The 21,292-nt window shown below is 37.4% G+C and overlaps 4 protein-coding genes and 1 non-coding gene across 5 annotated transcripts; 1 reads left to right on the top strand and 4 right to left on the bottom strand.

Annotated features, from left to right (window-relative positions):
* Positions 1-433: 433 nt before the first annotated feature.
* On the bottom strand, positions 434-2,786 carry LOC147570433 (uncharacterized). Its single transcript, XM_086656994.1, has one exon. The coding sequence runs from the start codon at positions 2,645-2,647 to the stop codon at positions 665-667; it is 1,983 nt and encodes a 660-aa protein (XP_086513120.1). The 5' UTR covers positions 2,648-2,786; the 3' UTR covers positions 434-664.
* Positions 2,787-3,188: 402 nt separating this feature from the next.
* LOC147570432 (protein PLANT CADMIUM RESISTANCE 7-like) lies at positions 3,189-5,257 on the bottom strand. Its single transcript, XM_086656998.1, has 5 exons — positions 4,856-5,257; positions 4,573-4,764; positions 4,408-4,479; positions 4,106-4,315; positions 3,189-3,502 (listed from the first exon to the last, which is right to left on the bottom strand). Exons 1-5 carry the CDS (start codon positions 4,914-4,916, stop codon positions 3,426-3,428), a joined length of 612 nt encoding a protein of 203 aa, XP_086513124.1. The 5' UTR covers positions 4,917-5,257; the 3' UTR covers positions 3,189-3,425.
* Positions 5,258-5,755: 498 nt separating this feature from the next.
* Positions 5,756-5,827, bottom strand: TRNAP-AGG (transfer RNA proline (anticodon AGG)). The gene has a single exon. It is a non-coding gene; the product is annotated as a tRNA-Pro (tRNA).
* A 2,468-nt stretch (positions 5,828-8,295) lies between these two features.
* Positions 8,296-9,482, top strand: LOC147570430 (uncharacterized). Its single transcript, XM_086656999.1, has 2 exons — positions 8,296-9,000; positions 9,102-9,482. Exons 1-2 carry the CDS (start codon positions 8,500-8,502, stop codon positions 9,150-9,152), a joined length of 552 nt encoding a protein of 183 aa, XP_086513125.1. The 5' UTR covers positions 8,296-8,499; the 3' UTR covers positions 9,153-9,482.
* Positions 9,483-19,253: 9,771 nt separating this feature from the next.
* Positions 19,254-20,297, bottom strand: LOC147570429 (BRI1 kinase inhibitor 1-like). The gene has a single exon (XM_086656993.1). The coding sequence runs from the start codon at positions 20,222-20,224 to the stop codon at positions 19,295-19,297; it is 930 nt and encodes a 309-aa protein (XP_086513119.1). The 5' UTR covers positions 20,225-20,297; the 3' UTR covers positions 19,254-19,294.
* Positions 20,298-21,292: the final 995 nt, after the last annotated feature.

Genomic DNA, 21,292 nt, shown 5'->3' with positions numbered 1-21,292 from the left:
AAAGTGACTTGCCGAAATCAAGTTAATTTCTTCTGAAATTAATTTTAGCCTTTTTCATATGACTAATTAAATTTGTCTTATCTCTCTATTCACTTTATCTTCTGACCACATTCAAATTATCTTCATAAAAGATATAACGATAACCTTTAAATACACTAGTTAAATTGAGAAAAAGATTTCTTGTTTCTCTCTCTTTTTTCTTCTTCCCTCTTTCTTCTTACTCTCTACTCTCTCTGTATCTCTAGCAACGAGGAGGTCTGGAGGAGCTCCATCATCGGAGCTCTGATTTCTGGAGGAAACCAGATCTAATTTGTAAAAGAAAAATCAGACCACGTCTAGTTTGTAAAATAAGCCAGACGAGATCGAACCAATGAAGGATAGAGAAAACGGGAAGTTGTTGTGACACTAATATGTCGTTACACTAGTATGCTACATAAATTTTTACGGTTTATCTAGCTAGTACTAGTAGTGCATTTATCTTTACACCTCTTGCCTCCTCTTACAATAGCTCTTTTATAGTTCATTTCCTTTCTTATTTTTCACTCTTTAATGGTTGGAATAGAAGAATTTTACTATAAATAGTAAATAGAGAATAAATGAAACACAAAGTTCAAATTGGTCAAAACATACAAAGTCAAATTGACATTTCAGAAAATAACTAATTCTAAGATCTACACCAGTCAAGCTCTCTATCTGTGATATGTGACCAATTAGGTTCCATCCAGGTGCAATTTAAGTGTTTCTTGGTGCCATAGAAATCCCCAGCAGAATGTTCACCGGGAGAGTAATATCGACGTGTATCAACACAGTAGTATAATATCTCACGACCATGGAATCTATCGAAGTAGATTTTATTCTCCATCAGACTATTTGGAGCAATTGCTGACATACTGGAGGTTTCACTGATGAATAACATATGCTTTTGAAGACTTTCAACCCTAACCCAATTCTTAGAGGAGTCTAGTCTAAATATCTGAAGATTTTTACCTTGATGCCCTAAAAACACTGATATCAAATCTCCTTCACACTCCACCAGAAAACTTGTCCGAACAGAACTATCAGTAGGTTTTTCAGGCTTCACAAGAACTTCCCACTTGCACTCTTTGTTTTTGTCAAATACACCCAAAGTCCCGTGGCGATCTAAGCAATAGAAAACTCCATTAAAGAAAACTGGATTATTAAGCCATGGGATGAACTCCATGCGACTTTTATCAGACTCTTCTTCTATTATGGTGTTGCTGAACGAATCAAAGCTCCACCTCTTATCTCCTTGTGAGATATAGTAGATCCATAAATGTCCATACTGTTCTTCAATAGCAATAAGCACACAGTCTGAAGAAGTAGGTAACGATGAGAAAGAGAAACTTGAAATCTTAAATATATCATGCAAGTTAGGAAGTTGAATTACTGCTTTCGTGAAGGGATTGAAAAAGAACACTGTGTTCTTGCCTTCTGACATTAGTAACCAACCACTCTTTGAGAACCGAATTTCAGCATCTGATAAAAACTCGGAAAGTTTCATGTGATACTTGTCGTTATTATGCATTACATCTACGAAATTCCAGGCAGGGTCCTCTTTTCTTAAGAAAACAAAACATGGAGATACAAGTGTTCGTTGTACGATACTACTAGTTTTTTTATCCACAACTTTGAGCATGAACTTTTCCTCTATGTTTCTACTACATATATGTTCTCTTCTTCCATTGGCTACCCTAACCATATCAAGCCATACACTACTAGATTGCATTAGTGGACGGGAAGTTAGAGCCAAAGAAACAGAAATAGAATTGTCCTCAAGGTCGAATTTGTAGAGGCCTTCGTCGTTATGCTGAGTGTAATAGACACAACCCTTTTCTAGACCCAACTTGGTTGCTGAGGAAGAAGCAATAGTGCTATACCCTATGAAGAGCACATTATCATCCATACTTTTCACTTCTTCCCATGAAGCCGTTGAAGCTAAACTAAGTTTAGAAACTTTAATATAAAGCATTCTGTCGTAACTAGCAAAAGAATGGTACTGTCTAACAACTTTAAAGAGTTCATTACCACATTCAACATAATGCATTTCATGATTGAAGCCTTCTTCTTGAATTGGATGGCGATTATTGTTAGTAATGGTGAATGACTTCATAGATAGCTTAGGTTCAAGTCTTTTGATTTCATGGATCTCATCTTCGTGTGTATTAGCTATATATAACTTATTACTTACTTTTAACCAAAAAAGATAATAAGCATGTGGTGACACTTCTTGTGATCTCCATTGTTTCTCTCCAGGATTGCAAAATAAGATATAATTAGCATCATCTAGGCTCGAACCCCACATGAAGAAAAAAACCATAGAATTAGGTTTGGTTGGAGGGGACGATAAAACACAACTGTCTTCCGTGACAGTGTATTGTAATTCTTTAACCCAATGGAAAAGAGAAGGCAACACAATTGTCTGAAACGTTGCAGGATTCCAAAGAAAGCAATCACCTTCTTTCCACCTACGTGAGTTTAAATTTAATTCGGTAATATCTTCATCATATTGACAGAGTACAACCACCCAACCCTCATGGGAAGGTGACTCCCAGTACGACATATATACAGAATCGTTGTCTGGTATGCTTTTCATGTAAACGGGTAATGCTATGTTGTTGTTTGCCATCTTAACAAAAACCCCCTCTGAATAAGAGAGAATCTCAAGAAGAGATTATTTATAGGAAAAGTCCTTCAATACAAGTTCTCACTACTGAGGGGCTCTGCTAGTCCACTCTAGGGTAAGAAACAAATTACTACTTTTTCATCCTTACAAGAAACGTGAAAGTTTAGCTTTTTTTTTAGTAGTAATCTTGATAAGTCAAAAGGGGTCGAGGAAATACCTAGAATATCTCAAGTTTGATAAGGAGGGGGTATTTTGGTCGAATTTGGATTATGGCCTTATGGGTAATTTCTTTTTTTTTTTGGCTCTAAACAAGAATTTTTTTTGGGGTAGAAAACTTATAAAGGAAATTGTGAGATTTTGAAAGATCTTTTCTGAGAAACAAAATTGAGGAGGGTTGAAGTTAAATTTCTTCTACTTTGACTTGCACCCTATCAGAAACGGGTAATTGAAGGCACCCCTTTTAATTAGTAGCAATTGAAGTTAACCCCTCCGACTAGCGGATTTTGCCGAAACCTGGTTAATTTTTCACATGTGAAGAATACCCTTTTTATATGGCTAATTAAACGTGCAATTTTTTTTTTCATCCTTTTCATCTTCTCACAATCTTCAAATCCTTCTTCATAAAAAAAAAATAATGATTAATTAAATACACTAAGTAGTGAAAGAAAATAAGAGTTTTGATTATCCCTAATGAGCAAATTGAACAGGGAGATTCATTGAGTAAAAGCCACAAGAAGTAGTGAGCCCTTTATTGGTGTTATCTTCTTCCTCTTGTAGTTGATCATCTTATCATGCCTCCTTCGATGGGAGGAGCAATTGTAATTCCACGGTTTCTTCTATCCATGTTTGCCTGCCAACCTTCATCCAACCAAGTTCCGATTAAGTTTTAATTCTAGGTTTTCTCAAAGGAAAGGAAAAAAAATTGTATGTTGACATAAGTATCTTTTTGCAATTACACAAAGATGTAACTATCTATTATTCGAATTATTTTCACTCAAAGAGTCTTAATTTCCTTAATATGTAAATGACATAACGAGGTGACACTCTTCAAGAGCACATATTTCTTCTTCATTTTCCGGGAAAAATCATGTATTGGTTGGGCTTGTGAATGAGTCCCAAAGCGGGATAGTATTGTTAATTACTAGAGTTCAAGTTGTTAGTAGTGGTCTCATATGCGAGGACTAATTGTCCCCGAGGGTGTGAAAATGTGATAACCCTACTTCATTTTAACTCGAACGCTCATAGTTTGGGCTATAGGAGTGAAGCTCAAACTTAGTAAGTGCAGAGACATTTCATCTTGCGGAGACATTTTATCAATAACAAAAATTGGATTTGGGTCTCAGTTGCAAAAGCTGGAAAAATATCGATAACGTCTAGAATTTGGGTATTCACAAGTACCATGTATATATGTCATCTAAAACTATATCAACTCATGCATATATATATATGGATGGAAAATACCTATTCCCATGTCGAAGCCATGGTTTCTGAGCTCTCTATGTTCTTGACACAAAGCACACATCTCACAGAAAAAGTGTACTAAGCAATCCTCACAAGGTTCTTCTTCCAAGTCGTAATGCCCCCGCATTTTGGATCTATAGCAGCACGAGTACAAGCAAGGGAAGCCCGTTAATATCAGAAGCCCATACAAAGCCCCATAGGCCACACAACCTGCAGAAACGCCATCGAAACCACATTATATCAAAGGTAAGTACTCGTGTCGTGTTTAAGGTCATGTATAAAGGAAGGATATAGTTTATTACTTGAGGAGCCTCTATCCACCATCTCTGCAATCTGCCCAAATGTTATGCAAGGACAAAAGCATGTAACCAAACCTTCCAAAATGAAAACAAAAACAAAAAACCAATTAGCATCACCAACAAAATATTACTTGTGGATAAGAGGTGAAGAATGGTATTGATTCTTACAGTTTCCAGGATCATCAAAACAATGGCAAAGACCAGTGGACCATCTTCGAATCGATCCTTGTCGACCTTGAATGTGCATATTATTGTTGGATATATATGGTACTGTTGCTGGTGGTGGTGGTTGATTCTGGTAATGAAGTTGTGTATTTACAACTGATTGAGGTGGGATCGGACGTGGATTTGAATCTGCAGCTGCATAATCAACCTTGTGATAATTATCATGTTGGTTTGATGATGAAGTATACATTTTACAGAGAGAGATAAAAGAGAGAGAGATAGTTACTTGTTGTATGTCTAAGTAGCTTTGTTTGGTGAAGAAGAAAGCTAATTAATTGAAGTAACATAGTAGTATGGTAGTGTCCTAGAACCCACAAAGGGATTACTTTATTTTCATGGAACTTGTTTCCTACCTTCAATGGTGGTGGTGGTGGTGGTCAAACTATTTCTCTCTCTAAATCTCTCTAGATCTTTCTTGTAGTATATATGTATATTGAATGTTCTAAGTACAAAAGTGTAGTAGTTTATAACAAGATTTGTGTGAATTAAGGGATAAGTATTTATGATATTGTATTGGTTGAATGAGAAGATTGTATTACTTTAATTGGATTACAAGTAGTCCAATGTGATATTCAAAGTCTATTTGTTGTTGGCAAGAGTGCATGATAATTTTAATTTCTTTAAGTTTAAATCTTCAATGCAAGTGGAGTGGGGTTTATATAGGATAAGCCCTTCCCAAGGTGATTCAATTCAATTCCCCCCTTATCAAAGTTAACCCCATCTTTGCTTGGTAATTTGGCCTTTGATGAGTTGGATGGGGTTTAGGTCTTGATAGTTAAAGAGCAATCATCACATTGACTTGATTCTATTCAATTGGATGGAAATAGGTGGGCAAGCCAACCATACCACTTGTACTCGATAATGACGATTATTATAGTAATTCATTGTATGCAGATAGGGAACATTTGCGATCAAATACTAGATTGCAGGTTTAAGTAATAAAACAACATAAAATTTACTTGCGGACGAACCTATTAGTAACTGCATTGCAAAAAAAATTTACCCTGTACAAAACTAACAAGGTTTAAGAATTGAAATACTTTGAATCTTTGATGTAGGTGACACATGGGCCACATGAGTGAGACAGAAGACTAGAAATTTGAACAAAAAAAAAAAACAAATAGGAGGGGCATTCCGAGAATTGAACTCGGGACCTCTCGCACCCTAAGCGAGAATCATACCACTAGACCAAATGCCCTTTTGTTCTTTCTTGGTGTAGCAAAATTATATATTTCGTTTTGCTTCCATATGCATTATCCAATTTTTCCACTCTTATTTGGTGATTAGTCAAATGCTAAACAGAATGTTAATTGTTAAGGAGAGACCAATTAATATTTACATAACACCAATTGCTTGGTGTAAGATTGGAAACCCCACTCACCAACATGGAGGTCTCGAGTTCGATCTCGTGGAAGTGAAAATATAAAATTTATTGAACTTGGATATAGATGAAAGAGAGGTGGATTATATGAACTTTAGGCCCCTTAGGATTTGCTTTAAGAGCAAATCTATATGGCGTTCAGGGCCCAATAAATTTTTTACTAGTAAGTGGCAGAAGATGGTGCACAGTCGAGATAGTGTTCTTCTATTCCAACTTCCCCTCTAGTAGCACAACAAAGACAACGGCGAGTTCTCTGCCATTACAAGGATGGACTGACATAAGTTCTAAGAATCTAAGAGAAGATCACGACGAGATGAATCGCCTATTATTACGATAGGTGTCAAACAGAATGGTAGTGGTGTATGGAGTGGAGGCATCCTAACAGACTAAGAGACTTGAACCTTGTTCTTACATAATCCAATCAACTCGATCAGGTACTCGCCAAAATTTTATGAAAATTGAAACATCTATATCCCACTTAACAACTTTAAATGTTCAACCTCAAATAACTGTTATCTCATCAAAGGAAAAAAAAAACCTCAAATGACTGTTACTTTATTAAATGCACAGTATAAAAAAATGTAGACAAGTAGTAGTAGCAGTTTCCAAACATGCTCTATTTAATGCTTTTTAAGGGCACCTCTGGCCACATGAGATCAGCCAGCTCATTCTGAGCTAATAATAATATAATAAAACAAATATAGAAAAATAAATGAGTCAAAGATGAGTCAAACAAACTGTACCCAATGCATGTCATTTTACTGTTTTTTTTACTCACCTGTACTTCTGCCACCACCACCACCACCACCACCCAGGAAACTCCAAGGCCAGATTTCATGTGGTCACCAAAGAAGATGGGTGGTCCCTTTGTTTCCTTTCAAAAATTCAAATCAATTCTAGGTACATTCAGTACATTTACTTTGTACATGTGATTATATATTCATACAAAAAAATATTGATTATCAAAGTACTCTTTCATTTTCTTCTCAATTACTACATCATAGTACTTTAACATTAATAATTACTATGAGGCTATTTATTTCTCACCATATTTGGTTGATGGAACAATTTTAAATAATCTTAGTCACAAATTCTAATCTTGCAATGTCACTTGAGTCCACCTTTTTAGTAAGAAAATTTGTTTCTTTGCTTTCACTACTAACATTTATTTTTTGAGAGTTGGCTTACAAGCTGTTAAGTTTGAGGTCGAGTTTGATGTTTGAGTGTTCTTATTCAATGAAAATTTGTAATATTGTCTCTGTTACATTTGATGATTGCCGTTTTTTATCGTTGACGACTGGATGGAGGGGGTACCTGTAAAGACACTTCGATGCTCAAATCAGTTAATTGTTGCGGGTTATATGCCAAAGAAAATTCAAAAGGTAAAGATCAAATCTGTTATCAAGGCTAACATGTGTTATGTTATATGGACTTGCATGGCGACGGTAGACCACGAACTTAACGAGGGTCACGTGGCAGAGTAATCAACTAAGTCTTTCTGATCATAGTTCATATGATGGTACGTCTGGATATGACAGACAAATATTTGAACGTTATTTGGCCTTCCACGTAATCAACATTTATCTTAGCTAGGCAATCCAAAGATTAAGGTGTTAAACATACTTCTACAAGCTTCTCGTTTCTAGGCTCATCGCAAAGCTGGCTCGGATACACCTGCTGGCTTTTAGGTAATGCTAAAGCTCAAGGTGCCTGGGAGACTTGTGTTGACCCTCCATTTCCCGGACTACGGTGCTAGAGCTCTAACAAGTCATCTTCTTTGTTGGTTTTGGCAAAGTCGTGCATGATTACGGATCTGACACGTTTCGACTAAGTCAAAATGTTGACTGTTTAATTCGTTGAAGTTGATTAATATTTGACTTAACTGACATAATATCTGATCTAATTTAAGTAACCTTTGTTTTTTTTTTTTTCTAAGTACGACTATGATTTTTGTTATCTAAATATGAATCGGTCTCTCTTAAGAGCACAATACTCATTTCAGATGATTTAAGACAATGTAATCTTGATTAGTACTTCATCTGATTTAAAGATCAACTCTAATTGGTCATTTAGTTCAACAAAAAAAAAAAAAAAAAAAAACTCTAATTGGTCATTTGAGACAACTACAAATTGAAAAAGAAAATATCTAGTTTCTGATTTCAATCAAAAGTCATGTATGACTGAAAGATAAAACACAACCCCACCTTATAACTCTTTGGAAAAATACAAAAAATGTCATCTCTATCAATATCTATAATATTACACTCACACACATATTGAGACTTGCAAGGACATGATCTTGTGAGATATCATCAGCCATACCAAGACAAAAAAAAAACAGCATTAAATTTTTATTTTTTTAATCACAATCTTCACATATAAATACAACACTACCACCTAACTTTAGTGGGGTGTATAGAGATAGAGATAGGAAATCCAAAGAAGTTTTTTAGGGTTTCTTAAAGTTTTGTGTGTGTTTTTTGTGTGCCATGGCATGCTTAGACATGTACAATAAAGAACAGTATCAAAATTTTTGTAGTCCAAGAATCTCTTTCTCAAATGATTTCGTTGATACCCAAAGAATCATAAATCATGAAAGAAGATCATCAGAGCAACAACAACCACCTTCTTCAGATTTTGAGTTTTCAGTTACTAATTATAATATGATGGCAGCTGATGAACTTTTTTCTAAAGGTAGATTATTACCTTACAAAGATAATGGTAATAATAATAGTAATTTCACTAGTAAGTTGCAGAAGATGACTTTGAGAGATGAACTTCTTACTGATCATAATGAAGAAACTTCATCAATTTCTAGTAGTAATGGTAGTGGTTCATCATCAAGACCACCCAAGAATCCAATCAGATGGAAAGAGCTTCTTGGGTTGAAAAGAAATTCCAAGAAACCTAATAAAAGTATTTCAGATGGGGAGAAAACAAGTGGGTCATCATCATCATCAGCACTTGATAACAAAAATCTTGATGAACATGTAAGAAAAATGGGCATTTGAAGAAATTAAATTAGGGTTTTCATTTTTTGTTGTTGTTAAATTTAAGTAATTTTTTTTGGTTGTTGTTGTTGTTGTTGCAGGAAGTGAATCAAAATGAAGGAGGTTTTAGTTTTGGAAATGTGGATGCATGAAAAATCAAGATTGGAGGATATTATTACAAAGCCATTTTTGATGAGGTAGTAGTTTAAAAGCTAGTTTGTAGAGAGAGGAATGGGGGATTTTTTTTTTAGGGGAAATGAGGTTAAAATTAATTTTAAGCTAATTTTAGGTTAAGGGTGGTGGTGGTAAATGGGTGTGATTTGATTTTGAGTTTTGTTTTAGGGTTTAGATTTAATTTTAACTTAGATTGAACATGTATTTTTTTTTTTTTTGGCTAACTTGGGTTTGTCAATTTGGTGTTTGGGTTTTCATCTGTATGTATAAGAAGTGTTTGCAGTTGAAGAAGAACAAGTTTCTCTCTCTCTCTCTCTAGATCTGTTTGTTCTCTTTCTCTCTCTAAAATAAAAATGGGATCTTCATTCATGATCTAGTAAGTAAGAAAATATAGTATTAAAATGGGTAATTAATTAGTTTTTTTTTAATTTAATTTGGATTTAATGAAAATCAAAATTATGATATTATCCATGTGAGTGTTTTTCTCTCTGTTCTTTGAAGTTTCAAACTGTGGATGGGGTACAGAGAACAGAGGTATCTTTGAGGTGTCAGAGAAGTGTTATTAAATTACAAAATTAAATATGACCGTTGGATAGTAGAGTCAAACAATATAATGGTCAATGATTATGAATGAGTAGTAATTGAACATTTATCCCGATAAGTACGGTTCTGATTTGATTAATTAAGTATCTTCTTGGTGAGTTGGTGGTGGACTGGCGGTGGTGGTAATCAGGAAAAGTTGACAGACTCTTAAACTCATGAAAAGTTTTGATTTTGGGCGGGAAACATAAAACGCCATTGTTTAATAGCATGTCTCCACAAAAAAAAATTAAGGGTTATTTGGCCCCCAACTTTGTGACCAGCTTTCTGCCTGACCCCCTAGATTAGCAAAAATACCCATATGACCCTCTTTTTCAGTTATCTTTAACTTTCCGTTACTCTCTCTCCTCTATCTCTTTTTCTCTCTCTGCCACATCATCTGTTGCCACCTCATCATCTTCTCCGGTGAAGGTTGTCGGCCGACATCCGGCCGGCAACCTTCAAACATAAATTTTTTTCTCTCTTTCCTCTCTATCTCTAAATTTTTTTTAATAAAAAACCCTCTCTCTCTCTCTCTAAACACTCCGGCGAAGGGAACCCTTCGCCGGAGTGTTTAGAGAGAGAGGAGAGAATTTAAAAAAAAAAATTTTAGAGAGAGAGAGGAGAGAGAGAAAAAAAAAGTTTTGAAGGTCGCCGGCCGAAAATTAGATCGGCCGACGACCTTCACCGGAGAAGATGATGAGGTGGCGTAACAGATGATCTGGCAGAGAGAGAAAAAGAGATGGAGGAGAGAGAGTAACGGAATGTTAAAGATAACGGAAAAAGGGGGCCATACATTGCTAAAGTAAGGGGCCAGGCAGGAAGCTGGTCACAAAGTTGGGGGACATTTGAAAAATAACCTAAAACTTAAACCCCTTCTAGCAAACCTAATAAGGCTACCAAATAGGAGGCTTCCACTTTATTTTGAGAGTTTAGGATTCAATTCATCAAAATTTAATGGTTATTTTCTAGATAGCCCCTTAGTTTATGACCAATTTTTTATTTGACACCCTAATTTAGCGAAAATACATATGTGACTTCTTTTCTTCTTTTTCGTCCTAGACGGTTAAAATTAACCTTTCTATTCCCACTTTGTCCTTCTCTGTTGTCAGTTCACACTTTTCAAGCTGCCACTTCAAAAAAAATGTGATCAGATGATGAATCGGATGAAATCAAAATGAAAATTTTCAACACCAACAAATCCATGGAACCAGCATGGTACATGCAAGATTTTTGGATCAAATAAAGTGGGGGTTAAGAGTAGAGGGAAGTTTAATAACATACCATGTCATTAACAGTAGAGATGCCATAGATCAAGCAAGTAGTTTTGAGCCAAAATCAGAATTGAAACAAACAAAATCTTAAAAAAATCAGAGATATGCCTATACGAAGACCATAATAATAAGTGACAACTCTATCCCTACATAAAATACAAAGGAAATACGATAAACGGGCTGGCCATCACATTAGCCCTTTACACTACACTTTTTTATTTGTTGAAAGCCCATTAGATTATATGTTAAAATGATCTTTCTAATAGCATTTGAGTGCAAAACTCTCCCTTTTCTATTGAAAACTATTATACTTTCTTCTTTTTTCTATACATATATATGAAATTAAATGGTGGCGGAAAGTTCTACTTTTTACAACAAAAGTTGTGGATGCATAGATGATAGACCTCACCTCAAGATAATCTAGCTCCAGTTCTACTTGTTAGATCCATTAATCTAAATATAGATAAGGGTAATTTTCCTAATGGCCCCCTATTTTACGACCAGCTTCCCGCGTAGTCCCATACCTTATAAAAAATATTCAGATGACCCTCTTTTTTCGTTACCGTCAAATGTCTGTTAACTATCTCTCCTCCATCTCATCACCTATCTCTGTCACGTCATCTCTCTCGTCACCTTATCATATTCTCCAATAAGGTTGCTGGCCGGTCAAAAATTTCAGCGACCGGCCGACAACCTTCATACTTCAATTTTTTTCTCTCTCTCCCACTTAGGGTTTGGATTTCTATATCTGCTTTGGGGAAATCCAAACCCTAGATCTGGTTTGGGGAAACACAAAAGCTTCAACAGGTCTAGGGTTGGGTTTCCACAAACCCTAGTGGAAAGAGAGATTTTTTTTTCAAGTATGAAAGTCGCCGGAAATTTTGACCGGTCGGTGACTTTATCGGAGAAGATGATGAAGTGGCGAGAGGGATGACGTGACAGAGATAGGTGATGAGATGGAGGAAAGAGAGTTAACGGATATTTGACGGTAACGGAAAAAGGGGACCATCTGAATATTTTTGATAAAATAGAGATCTATGCAGTAAGTTGGTCATAAAGTAAGGAGCCATTTAGACCCTATAGATAATAATGACCAATTGAAAACCTAAAGATTCTAACCAAACATACAATCTATTGTCCTGTATTGAGCCACAAAAAAACAAATTAGGACTCCTGAGTGGTTATGATATAATTTGGGTGTTGCTTATGATAATTAGCTTTCACATCTTTTTGTGATGAAAATTAACTTTGGCAAAGATTTGATTTTATGGGTAATCACTTAATAAAATGATTAGGATTTCATAATACCAAGGATAGCTCATCCTATAGCCATCTTTGTAAGTGAGATTGGACTTTCTAAGTGGTGATTGGTGGTGTCCAATGTGAGGTTGCTTCTTACATCTATATAAATATAACTTTGATAAATTCTTTGTCAAATTCAAATCTTTACAAGTAGGTAGTTGCTAATAAGAAAATGTAAGTACTTCGTGAGAGTTTTTTTTGTTGAACTAGTACTTCGTGAGAGTTAAGAGGCATATTCATTAGCTAGAGGGCCTGGCATCGAAATCCTTTATTTAATCTTCTCTTGCCATTGTGCTTTCCCTATCAAGATGGATACATATACTAATGTACTACGGCTAATTCAGATATTGTAGCTATCTCCAATCACTAGATCAATTTTTTTTCTACCAAAAAGAATCACAAAGATGTAATTTTCATTTATGCAAAAAAAAAAAAAAAGTCATTTTCATGCCATCATCTATTCATTGGAAGCCTTTAAAGTTTAAAGTGTTAAAATGATGAAAAGAACTTTATTGTAGGGAAAGGAATTATGATTTAATGGAGATAATATAAGAATTGAATCATTATAACTCATTATCACTATCAACTTCTAACTCATGACTCTCACTCATAAAATATTTGTTAATTATACCTCTCTAATTCCATCTCCTATTTTAGTTAAAGCATTGTGTACCTTTTCATTTCCATGAGCATCAACTCATGAGAAACCCACATAAATAAAGAATCCCAAGAATCTAAAATGACTTTAACCTCCCTACCAAAAACTAGAATAAATCTTTTTCCACTCTGTTTTTGTTCATCTTCTTTTTAAGTAGTTCATATATATGGTTATGTGGGTAAAGGCGGTTATCGAAATTAGGAGTATCTTTGTATATATCGGAATTGGAAAAAGAGAGTCGGTAAGGGGGTGGGATGAGGGTTTCTGTGGCTATATGTGATTCATTCTCAAGAATCCTCTGTGTAATTAGTTATACTTATCATGATAGAAATCATCGCGCCGTTGTTCGTCGTGGAATAGGTTTAACAAACCCAATCACGTAAATCTCTTTGTGTTCCGTGTAATTGTTTATTTTCGATTATACTTTTCTTGATTACTTGTTGTTCTTCGTAACAACCTCTTACATTTGTCGAGTAGCGATCTTATTTTTATCCTCACAAGACTGAAGACCCTAAGGTAGATGATTAAAATTCAAATGAGTCAGACGAGTTAGCATCATAAGATTCAGATCCAGAGTTTATAGAAAGTATATACCCCTGATCCCTGAAAGAAAGGTCCATCTTGAAGTTGTTCTTAAGACAAACATGTAATCTTTTGTGAAGATTAAAATGAAGTTTCAGGGGAGAAACAAATATTACCACCCCATGAAAAAGAACAAGAAGACACCACACTCATATCAATGTTCAAACTCATTTCATCATCATTTTGATACATGAAACTAAATTTATTTATAAAAGGAAAATGTGAGAGGCCATTGACGGTGCTTCAATTGCCGGTTTCTTGGATTGGCGGTTTAGGGCAGTTTCTAAATATAGCATAGGCGGTTTCCAATTGAATTATGGAAACTATGGCTTGTGGCGGTTTTGTGAGAAGCAAGCATAGGCGGTTTCAATTTAGTTTCCAAAAATTGGATGGTTTCCAATTTTCCACCGGCTTATAATATATATAAATAGGGGGCATTGAGTGCTTGTTTAACACACCAACACAAGCAAGAACAACTCTTCTTTAGAGAGCTAGAGAGAGAGCAAGAGTGAGAAATTTTTCATAGTTTTTTAGCGGTGTTAAATTTCTTGGTCGTCGAAGATTTAGTATAGAAGGTTAAATCTATACGGTACCATCTTGGGACGAACTTGCGGGTTGTGTTAGTCGTCTTCATCTATCCTTCAATAAAGATATCTTGTTCGCCCGAGGACGTAGGCTTTAAAGCCGAACCTCGTTAAATTCTGTTCGCATATTTGATTTTGGCTTAGCTTTTCGATTAATCTTCACAATCGGATCAATTTCTAGGATAGGTTCGATAGCTTCCGTGTCCTTTAGTTATAACAATTGGTACCAGAGCCTTGTTGAGATTGAACGAAGAGAAGATGGGATCGAGAAGTGGTACGGTCAAAGCAGGGAAATATGAGATAGAGAAGTTCAATGGGAAAAACGATTTTTCTTATTGGCGGATGCAGATGAAGAATCTGTTAATCTCGCAGAAATTACACAAGACGTTGACGGGAAAGAAACCAGGAGATATGTCAGATGAGGATTGGGAAGAGTTAGATCTCGAAGCACGGGCTACCATTATGTTGTGTCTTGAGAGGGACGTGGCGTTCCTAGTAGACGGAGAAACAACGGCGGCGGGTGTGTGGTTAAAGCTAGAAAGCAGTTTCATGACGAAAACTTTAACGAATCGGGTCTACTTAAAATCCAAATTATTCACATGTAGAATGGAAGAGGGTTCTTCTATTCAGGAATATGTGAATAGGTTTGACAGGATTATCTCAGATTTAAAGGATATTGATGTTAAGGTTGAGGATGAGGACCAAGCCCTCATATTGTTACTTTCATTGCCTAAATCCTATGAGAACCTTGTTCAAACTTTGATGCTTGTTGGTGATAGTCTAAGCATGGAAGAGACGAGAAATTCGCTATTAGCGGATGACCTTCGTAAGGTTGCTACTAGCAGTATGGCGTCGGGTGGAGTAGACAAAGAACAAGCACAAGGGTTGTTTGTAACGAGGGGGAGGAGTAATGAAAGGGGAAAGGGAAAGGGCGGGAAATCTAGATCCAAATCTAGAGGCTCTTTCAAGAAAACTTGCTTTAGTTGTGGTGAGCTTGGCCACTTTAAAGCGGCTTGTCCAAAGAGAAAGTTGAAGCAAAAGAACGAAGGCTACAAGGAGAAACAAGAGATGCAAGAGGCGGGATATGTGTCAGAAGAGGCGGACGAATGTTTCTCGGTGACAGAGGTGTCTGAGAAGATCTTCGATAAGTGGATGCTTGATTCAGGGGCGTCACACCATATGTGCCCAAATAGGGAGATGTTTACTACCTATAGGAGTATAGATGGTGGTACAGTTATACTGGGTGATGATAGTATATGTAAAACTGTGGGACTCGGAACAATACGGATCAAGATGCACGATGGAGTGGTGAGAACATTGACGGACGTAAGACACATACCCGATTTGCGGAAAAATCTAATTTCCCTTGGTGTGTTGGAGCGGAACGGCTGTAAGATAATTATAGAGAATGGCTCCATAAGAGTCGTTAAGGGTTCTTTGGTGGTAATGAGAGGTACTCGTTACGGTAATTTATACAAACTTTTGGGGACAACAATTACGGGAGATGTAGCAGTAGGAATCAGTGGAAGGGATCCAACGGCTAGTACGAGGCTTTGGCATATGCGCCTTGGGCATATGTCAGAAAAGGGTCTATCTTTGATGTGCGGGAAAGGCTTGTTGAAGGACATGAAGAAGCCTTGCATGGAGTTTTGTGAGCATTGTGTGTTCGGGAAGGCACACAGGGTGACGTTCTCTACAAGCAAGCACAGGAGCAAAGAGGTATTAGACTACGTACACACCGATGTCTGGGGACCGGCAAAGTTACCTTCCAAGGGTGGTTCCAGGTATTTTGTTACATTCGTTGATGATCATTCGAGATTTGTCTGGCTTTATTTTCTGAAGCATAAGAATGAGGTATTCAACACATTCCTGGTGTGGAAAGCAATGGTTGAGAACAAAACTGGTCGAAAGCTGAAGACGTTAAGGTCGGATAATGGGACCGAGTACATGGATGGGGCATTCAAGGAGTTTTGTAATCAGGAAGGCATTGTGAGGCACTGGACAGTAGTAAACACACCTCAACAGAATGGAGTCGCAGAGAGATTGAACCGTACACTACTTGAGAAGGCTAGATGTATGCGCTCCAATTCGGGATTAGGCGTAGAATGGTGGGCAGAATCTGTTGCTACAGCTTGTTATATTGTGAACAGGTCTCCACATTCTTCTTTAGATGGCGGCATACCTTACGAGGTGTGGTCAGGTGAACATGCAGATTACGGGAGACTTAAGGTTTTCGGTTGTACGGCCTATTACCATGTTAAAGGTAACAAACTTGACAATAGAGCAAAGAAGGCAATTTTCTTAGGATATGCTACAGGAGTCAAGGGTTATCGGCTATGGTGTACGGAAGACAAGAAGTTTGTAATCAGCAGAGATGTGGTGTTTGATGAGTCATCTATTGTAGCTATGGCGGAAGCTACGGTGCCTAGTTGTGGTGATGTTGGGTCTACTAAAGCTCAAGTAGTGGAAGTAGAAGCCGAAGACCAACGGGTTTCTAGGAATCATGATCAGGTGGAGCATCAGGATAATACTCAGGATGAGAAAATTGATGAACCCGATCATGAGGAGGTTCAAGGGGAAGGTACACAAGTTTTACAACAACAGCAGCAGGATGTTTCGGTACACACTAGGCCGAAACGGTTATATAAGCCGGTACAGAGGTTAGGGTCAGACAAACCTCTTAGGCATTACGGGCAGGCAAATGTGGTTGAATATGCACTCTCGGTGGAAGACGACGAGCCGGTCACCTTCAAACAAGCTATCACCGCGGCGGAAAGAGAGAGTTGGTTGGTTGCTATGCAAGAAGAGATGGAGTCTCTTCACAAGAACCAGACATGGGAGGTTGTCCCATTGCCCGAAGGTAAGTCTGTTATTGGTTGTAAATGGGTGTACAAGAAGAAAGAGGATTCTTCCGAAATCAAGGGTACAAGGTATAAGGCAAGACTAGTGGCCAAGGGTTATGCACAGAAAGAAGGGGTCGACTACAATGAGATTTTCTCACCGGTTGTGAAACATACTTCTATTCGGGTGCTATTGAGTATTGTTGCTCACAGGGATCTTGAGCTGGAACAACTCGATGTTAAAACCGCCTTCTTGCACGGTGATTTGGAAGAAGAAATTTATATGGCTCAACCTGAGGGATACAAGGTTGAAGGTAAAGAAAATCAAGTATGTCGTTTGAGGAAATCTCTTTACGGATTGAAACAATCCCCTCGCCAATGGTACAAACGATTTGATTTTTTCATGCTAAAGCATGGTTTTCGCAGAAGTGACTATGATTGTTGTGTATACATCAAGAAGCTTCGCGAAGGTGACTTTATTTATCTCCTTTTGTATGTGGATGACATGCTTATTGCTTCTCGAAGCATGGTGGAGATAGATAAGTTGAAATCTCAACTCAGTCAAGAGTTTGAGATGAAAGACATGGGCGCTGCAAAGAAGATACTGGGAATGGAGATTAAGAGAGAGCGGTCAAGTAAGAAACTGTACTTGAATCAGAAAGGTTACATCGAACGAGTAGTCTCTCGATTCGGGATGCAGAATGCGAAGGCGGTGTCAACACCTTTGGCACCACACTTCGGGCTCTCGGGAAAACAATCTCCCACTACTACGGTGGAGAAGGATCATATGGATCGTGTACCGTATGCTAGTGCAGTTGGCAGTTTGATGTACGCTATGGTGTGTACTCGTCCGGATATTTCACAAGCGGTCAGTGTGGTTAGTAGGTTTATGGCAAACCCGGGGAAGACACATTGGGAAGCTGTGAAGTGGGTCTTGAGGTACTTGAAGGGTACTGTTGATACGGGTTTGTGCTTTGGTGGAGACACATGTCAGATAAGCGGTTATGTTGACTCAGATTATGCTGGCGATCTAGATAGAAGACGATCTACTACTGGTTATGTATTTAAGGTACATGGTGCTCCAGTTAGTTGGCGATCGATGTTACAATCTACAGTTGCGTTATCTACTACGGAGGCCGAGTATATGGCTATGGCCGAGGGTGTGAAGGAAGCATTGTGGTTGTGGGGTCTTCTGGATGATCTAGGGATTAAGCAAGAGTGCGTGGATGTATGGTGTGATAGTCAAAGTGCGATCCACTTGGCGAAGAATCAGGTCCATCATGCTCGTACTAAGCATATCGATGTCAGGTATCACTTTGTACGAGATGTCATAGAGGAAGGTGATGTTTCTCTCATGAAGGTACACACAGATGAGAATCCCGCGGACATGTTGACTAAAGTGGTGACGTGTAGCAAGTTTCAGCATTGTCTGGAATTGCTGCAAATCGGCTCGTGTTAAGTTACCCGAAAGGGCGTAATGACGACAAGGTAATCTTTATGTGAAGGGTTGGTAGAACTACGGTAGGCTTGATCCTATAAAAGGGTACGTAGGCAGCCATGGTCATATGGTGCAGTCAGATGAAGTTACATGAAGCAGATATATCTTACAAGGAGTATCCTGATGTTCGTCCAAAATTTGAAGAGTATCAAATTGTGTACGAGGTGGAGAATTGTGAGAGGCCATTGACGGTGCTTCAATTGCCGGTTTCTTGGATTGGCGGTTTAGGGCAGTTTCTAAATATAGCATAGGCGGTTTCCAATTGAATTATGGAAACTATGGCTTGTGGCGGTTTTGTGAGAAGCAAGCATAGGCGGTTTCAATTTAGTTTCCAAAAATTGGATGGTTTCCAATTTTCCACCGGCTTATAATATATATAAATAGGGGGCATTGAGTGCTTGTTTAACACACCAACACAAGCAAGAACAACTCTTCTTTAGAGAGCTAGAGAGAGAGCAAGAGTGAGAAATTTTTCATAGTTTTTTAGCGGTGTTAAATTTCTTGGTCGTCGAAGATTTAGTATAGAAGGTTAAATCTATACGGTACCATCTTGGGACGAACTTGCGGGTTGTGTTAGTCGTCTTCATCTATCCTTCAATAAAGATATCTTGTTCGCCCGAGGACGTAGGCTTTAAAGCCGAACCTCGTTAAATTCTGTTCGCATATTTGATTTTGGCTTAGCTTTTCGATTAATCTTCACAATCGGATCAATTTCTAGGATAGGTTCGATAGCTTCCGCGACTTTTAGTTATAACAGAAAAAAAAGAGAGGAAAATTAGAAAAGTAGTTAATCTTCCCAATTTTTAGTAATGGGATTTCAATTGTTTCTCATTTGTTATGCTAGAATTCTTGCAATGAGCAATTGCAGATTCAATTGCATTTTGTAATTCTTCCATACTTCCATGATCATTCACTGAAGATGGAAACTTCACTGTTGTTCTTGATAAAGAAGACCCACTATTTTTAGCTGATGTTTGCAATGATGCAGGTGCTGATACTGAATTTCTTCTAATCCCTCTTTCTTCTTGCTTCAATTTTGAACTCGAATTTGTCGAAAATGAATGAGATTTCATGTTCAATTCACATTTCTTATTCTTCCCTTTAAAGAACAAAAGTGGTTTTACCATTCTTAGATATCTTTTTAACATATTACTTGCATCAAATTTCACCTTGGTTTTTGTTGTTGTTGTTGTTGATGTGTCTTCTTCTTTCTTATCTTCATTTTCGCATTGCTTTCGCCATTTAGCTGGTCTGAATATTGAGAAAGACTTTGCCTTTATTCTTTTCTTTGTTCCTCCATTATTGCTTTGGTGCTGATCATTGATACTGCTTGTGTTGTTCTTGTCATCACTTTTGGTGGTGATGGTGGTGGGTTTTTGATGTTCTAATACAAGTTCTGTAATGGGTTTTTGGGTAGTAAGATAATCAAAGGATGAAGTGGTAGAGATGGGTAAGTGGGAAAGGAGGTGAAGAGGGAGAAGATGGCCATGAAAGAAGATTTCATCAGCAGGGGAAAGATCAATTGCAGATGAAGATAAGGACTTGGTTTTGTCATGTGTTGAGGAAGGTTGAAGAGGATTTGTAAAAGAGAATTCATAAGAAGGAGAAGGTGGGGAAGATGAAATTGTAGTTGTTGATGAATCTTCATAAAGGTTTGCTGATTGGCTTTGTTTTGATTCTTCTTCTTCTTCTCCTTTCTCTTTCTTTACTTGTTGTTTTTGTTGGGCATCCATAGCTTTTGTGCTTTAATTCTTTTTGTTCCTCCCTCACTCTCTCTCTCTCTCTCTCTCCCTTTCTCTTATTAGATTTGTTTGTGGCTATTAGAGAGGATTTAGGAAAGATAAGGATTAAGAAGAATGGAGAAATGGTGGTTGATGATCTATCTATTTTTAGGAGAGAGAGAGAGAGAGAGAGAGAGAGAGAGAGAGAGGTGGTGATCTCTAAGATAAGAGAAAGTAATACAAATAAAGCATGTGTTTCATGTAGCAGTTGTTATACTCTGCCCATACACCTAAGCCCTGTGAAATTGGTATCTGCTTAACCGGACAACCAGGATTTAGAGAGAGAAGTGAGATTCATTCGTGTCTGTATAAATCCTGCATGTCTATCTAAGCTGGTCTGAATTACGTCCACCTAGGTGTCAAACCGAGTATTAAAATTTACTCTTGTAAAATTGATGTGTGTCATCAATGTTATGTCTTGTATACATAAAACACAAATATCCTAGAGGGTCGGCATCTGCCATTTCTTTTTTTGTAATCCTCCCATCAATACCTTTTCTCCTCCTAATTTACCCAATTGCACATATCATCAGACAAGTGTACAAGACAACAAGAAATGAGACTGAACCGAAAGAATGGCGAAATGACTAGAGAAACTCAATATTAGACATGAAGTTAAATATGTTATTGGGTCTCGTAGATCCAAAGAGCTTTGATGTCATGTTCTTGTTTTAATAGGGAGGTTTCCCTTTGTGCTTAGCAAAACCCGGTGGTGTCTAGAAATTGTTTTTTCTGTTGCCGTAACCTGACTCGTTTGAACTAAATGTACTTAAAATTATTTCGAATCAACAATTCAGACAAAACAAACATCACGAGTCAAATGAAAATAAATATTCTGCTATCGAACTCTAATCAATCCGGAACTCATATAAGGGTAAATCAAAAGGGGAAGGGTTGAGTGCAATTGTCTGGAGTTTCAGGGTTGTGTTTGTGTGGGTCCAACAAGGATGGATCATTTACTCAACTAGATATGAATGTGGGAGGACTCAAGCTTGGTTATCTTTGTTATGGCCCATCAAA

The sequence above is a fragment of the Eschscholzia californica genome, unplaced genomic scaffold (genome assembly GCF_041429995.1).
Source record: "Eschscholzia californica isolate CP2 unplaced genomic scaffold, dmEscCali1.0.p SCAF_1, whole genome shotgun sequence".
Lineage (NCBI taxonomy): Eukaryota > Viridiplantae > Streptophyta > Magnoliopsida > Ranunculales > Papaveraceae > Eschscholzia > Eschscholzia californica.
This window is presented reverse-complemented; position numbering and strand designations above follow the sequence as displayed.

What these genes read in the sequence shown, in the direction of transcription:
- LOC147570430 (XM_086656999.1), top strand. Translation starts at nt 8,500, where the DNA reads ATGGCATGCTTAGACATGTACAATAAAGAACAGTATCAAAATTTTTGT. An exon ending in ACAAAAATCTTGATGAACAT is followed by an intron (nt 9,001 to 9,101) that starts GTAAGAAAAATG and finishes TTGTTGTTGCAG; the next exon opens with GAAGTGAATCAAAATGAAGG.
- LOC147570433 (XM_086656994.1), bottom strand. Translation starts at nt 2,647, where the DNA reads ATGGCAAACAACAACATAGCATTACCCGTTTACATGAAAAGCATACCA.
- LOC147570429 (XM_086656993.1), bottom strand. Translation starts at nt 20,224, where the DNA reads ATGGATGCCCAACAAAAACAACAAGTAAAGAAAGAGAAAGGAGAAGAA.
- LOC147570432 (XM_086656998.1), bottom strand. Translation starts at nt 4,916, where the DNA reads ATGTTACTTCAATTAATTAGCTTTCTTCTTCACCAAACAAAGCTACTT. An exon ending in GCTACTTAGACATACAACAA is followed by an intron (nt 4,765 to 4,855) that starts GTAACTATCTCT and finishes TTGATTATGCAG; the next exon opens with CTGCAGATTCAAATCCACGT. An exon ending in TGGCTTCGACATGGGAATAG is followed by an intron (nt 3,503 to 4,105) that starts GTATTTTCCATC and finishes GGTTGGATGAAG; the next exon opens with GTTGGCAGGCAAACATGGAT.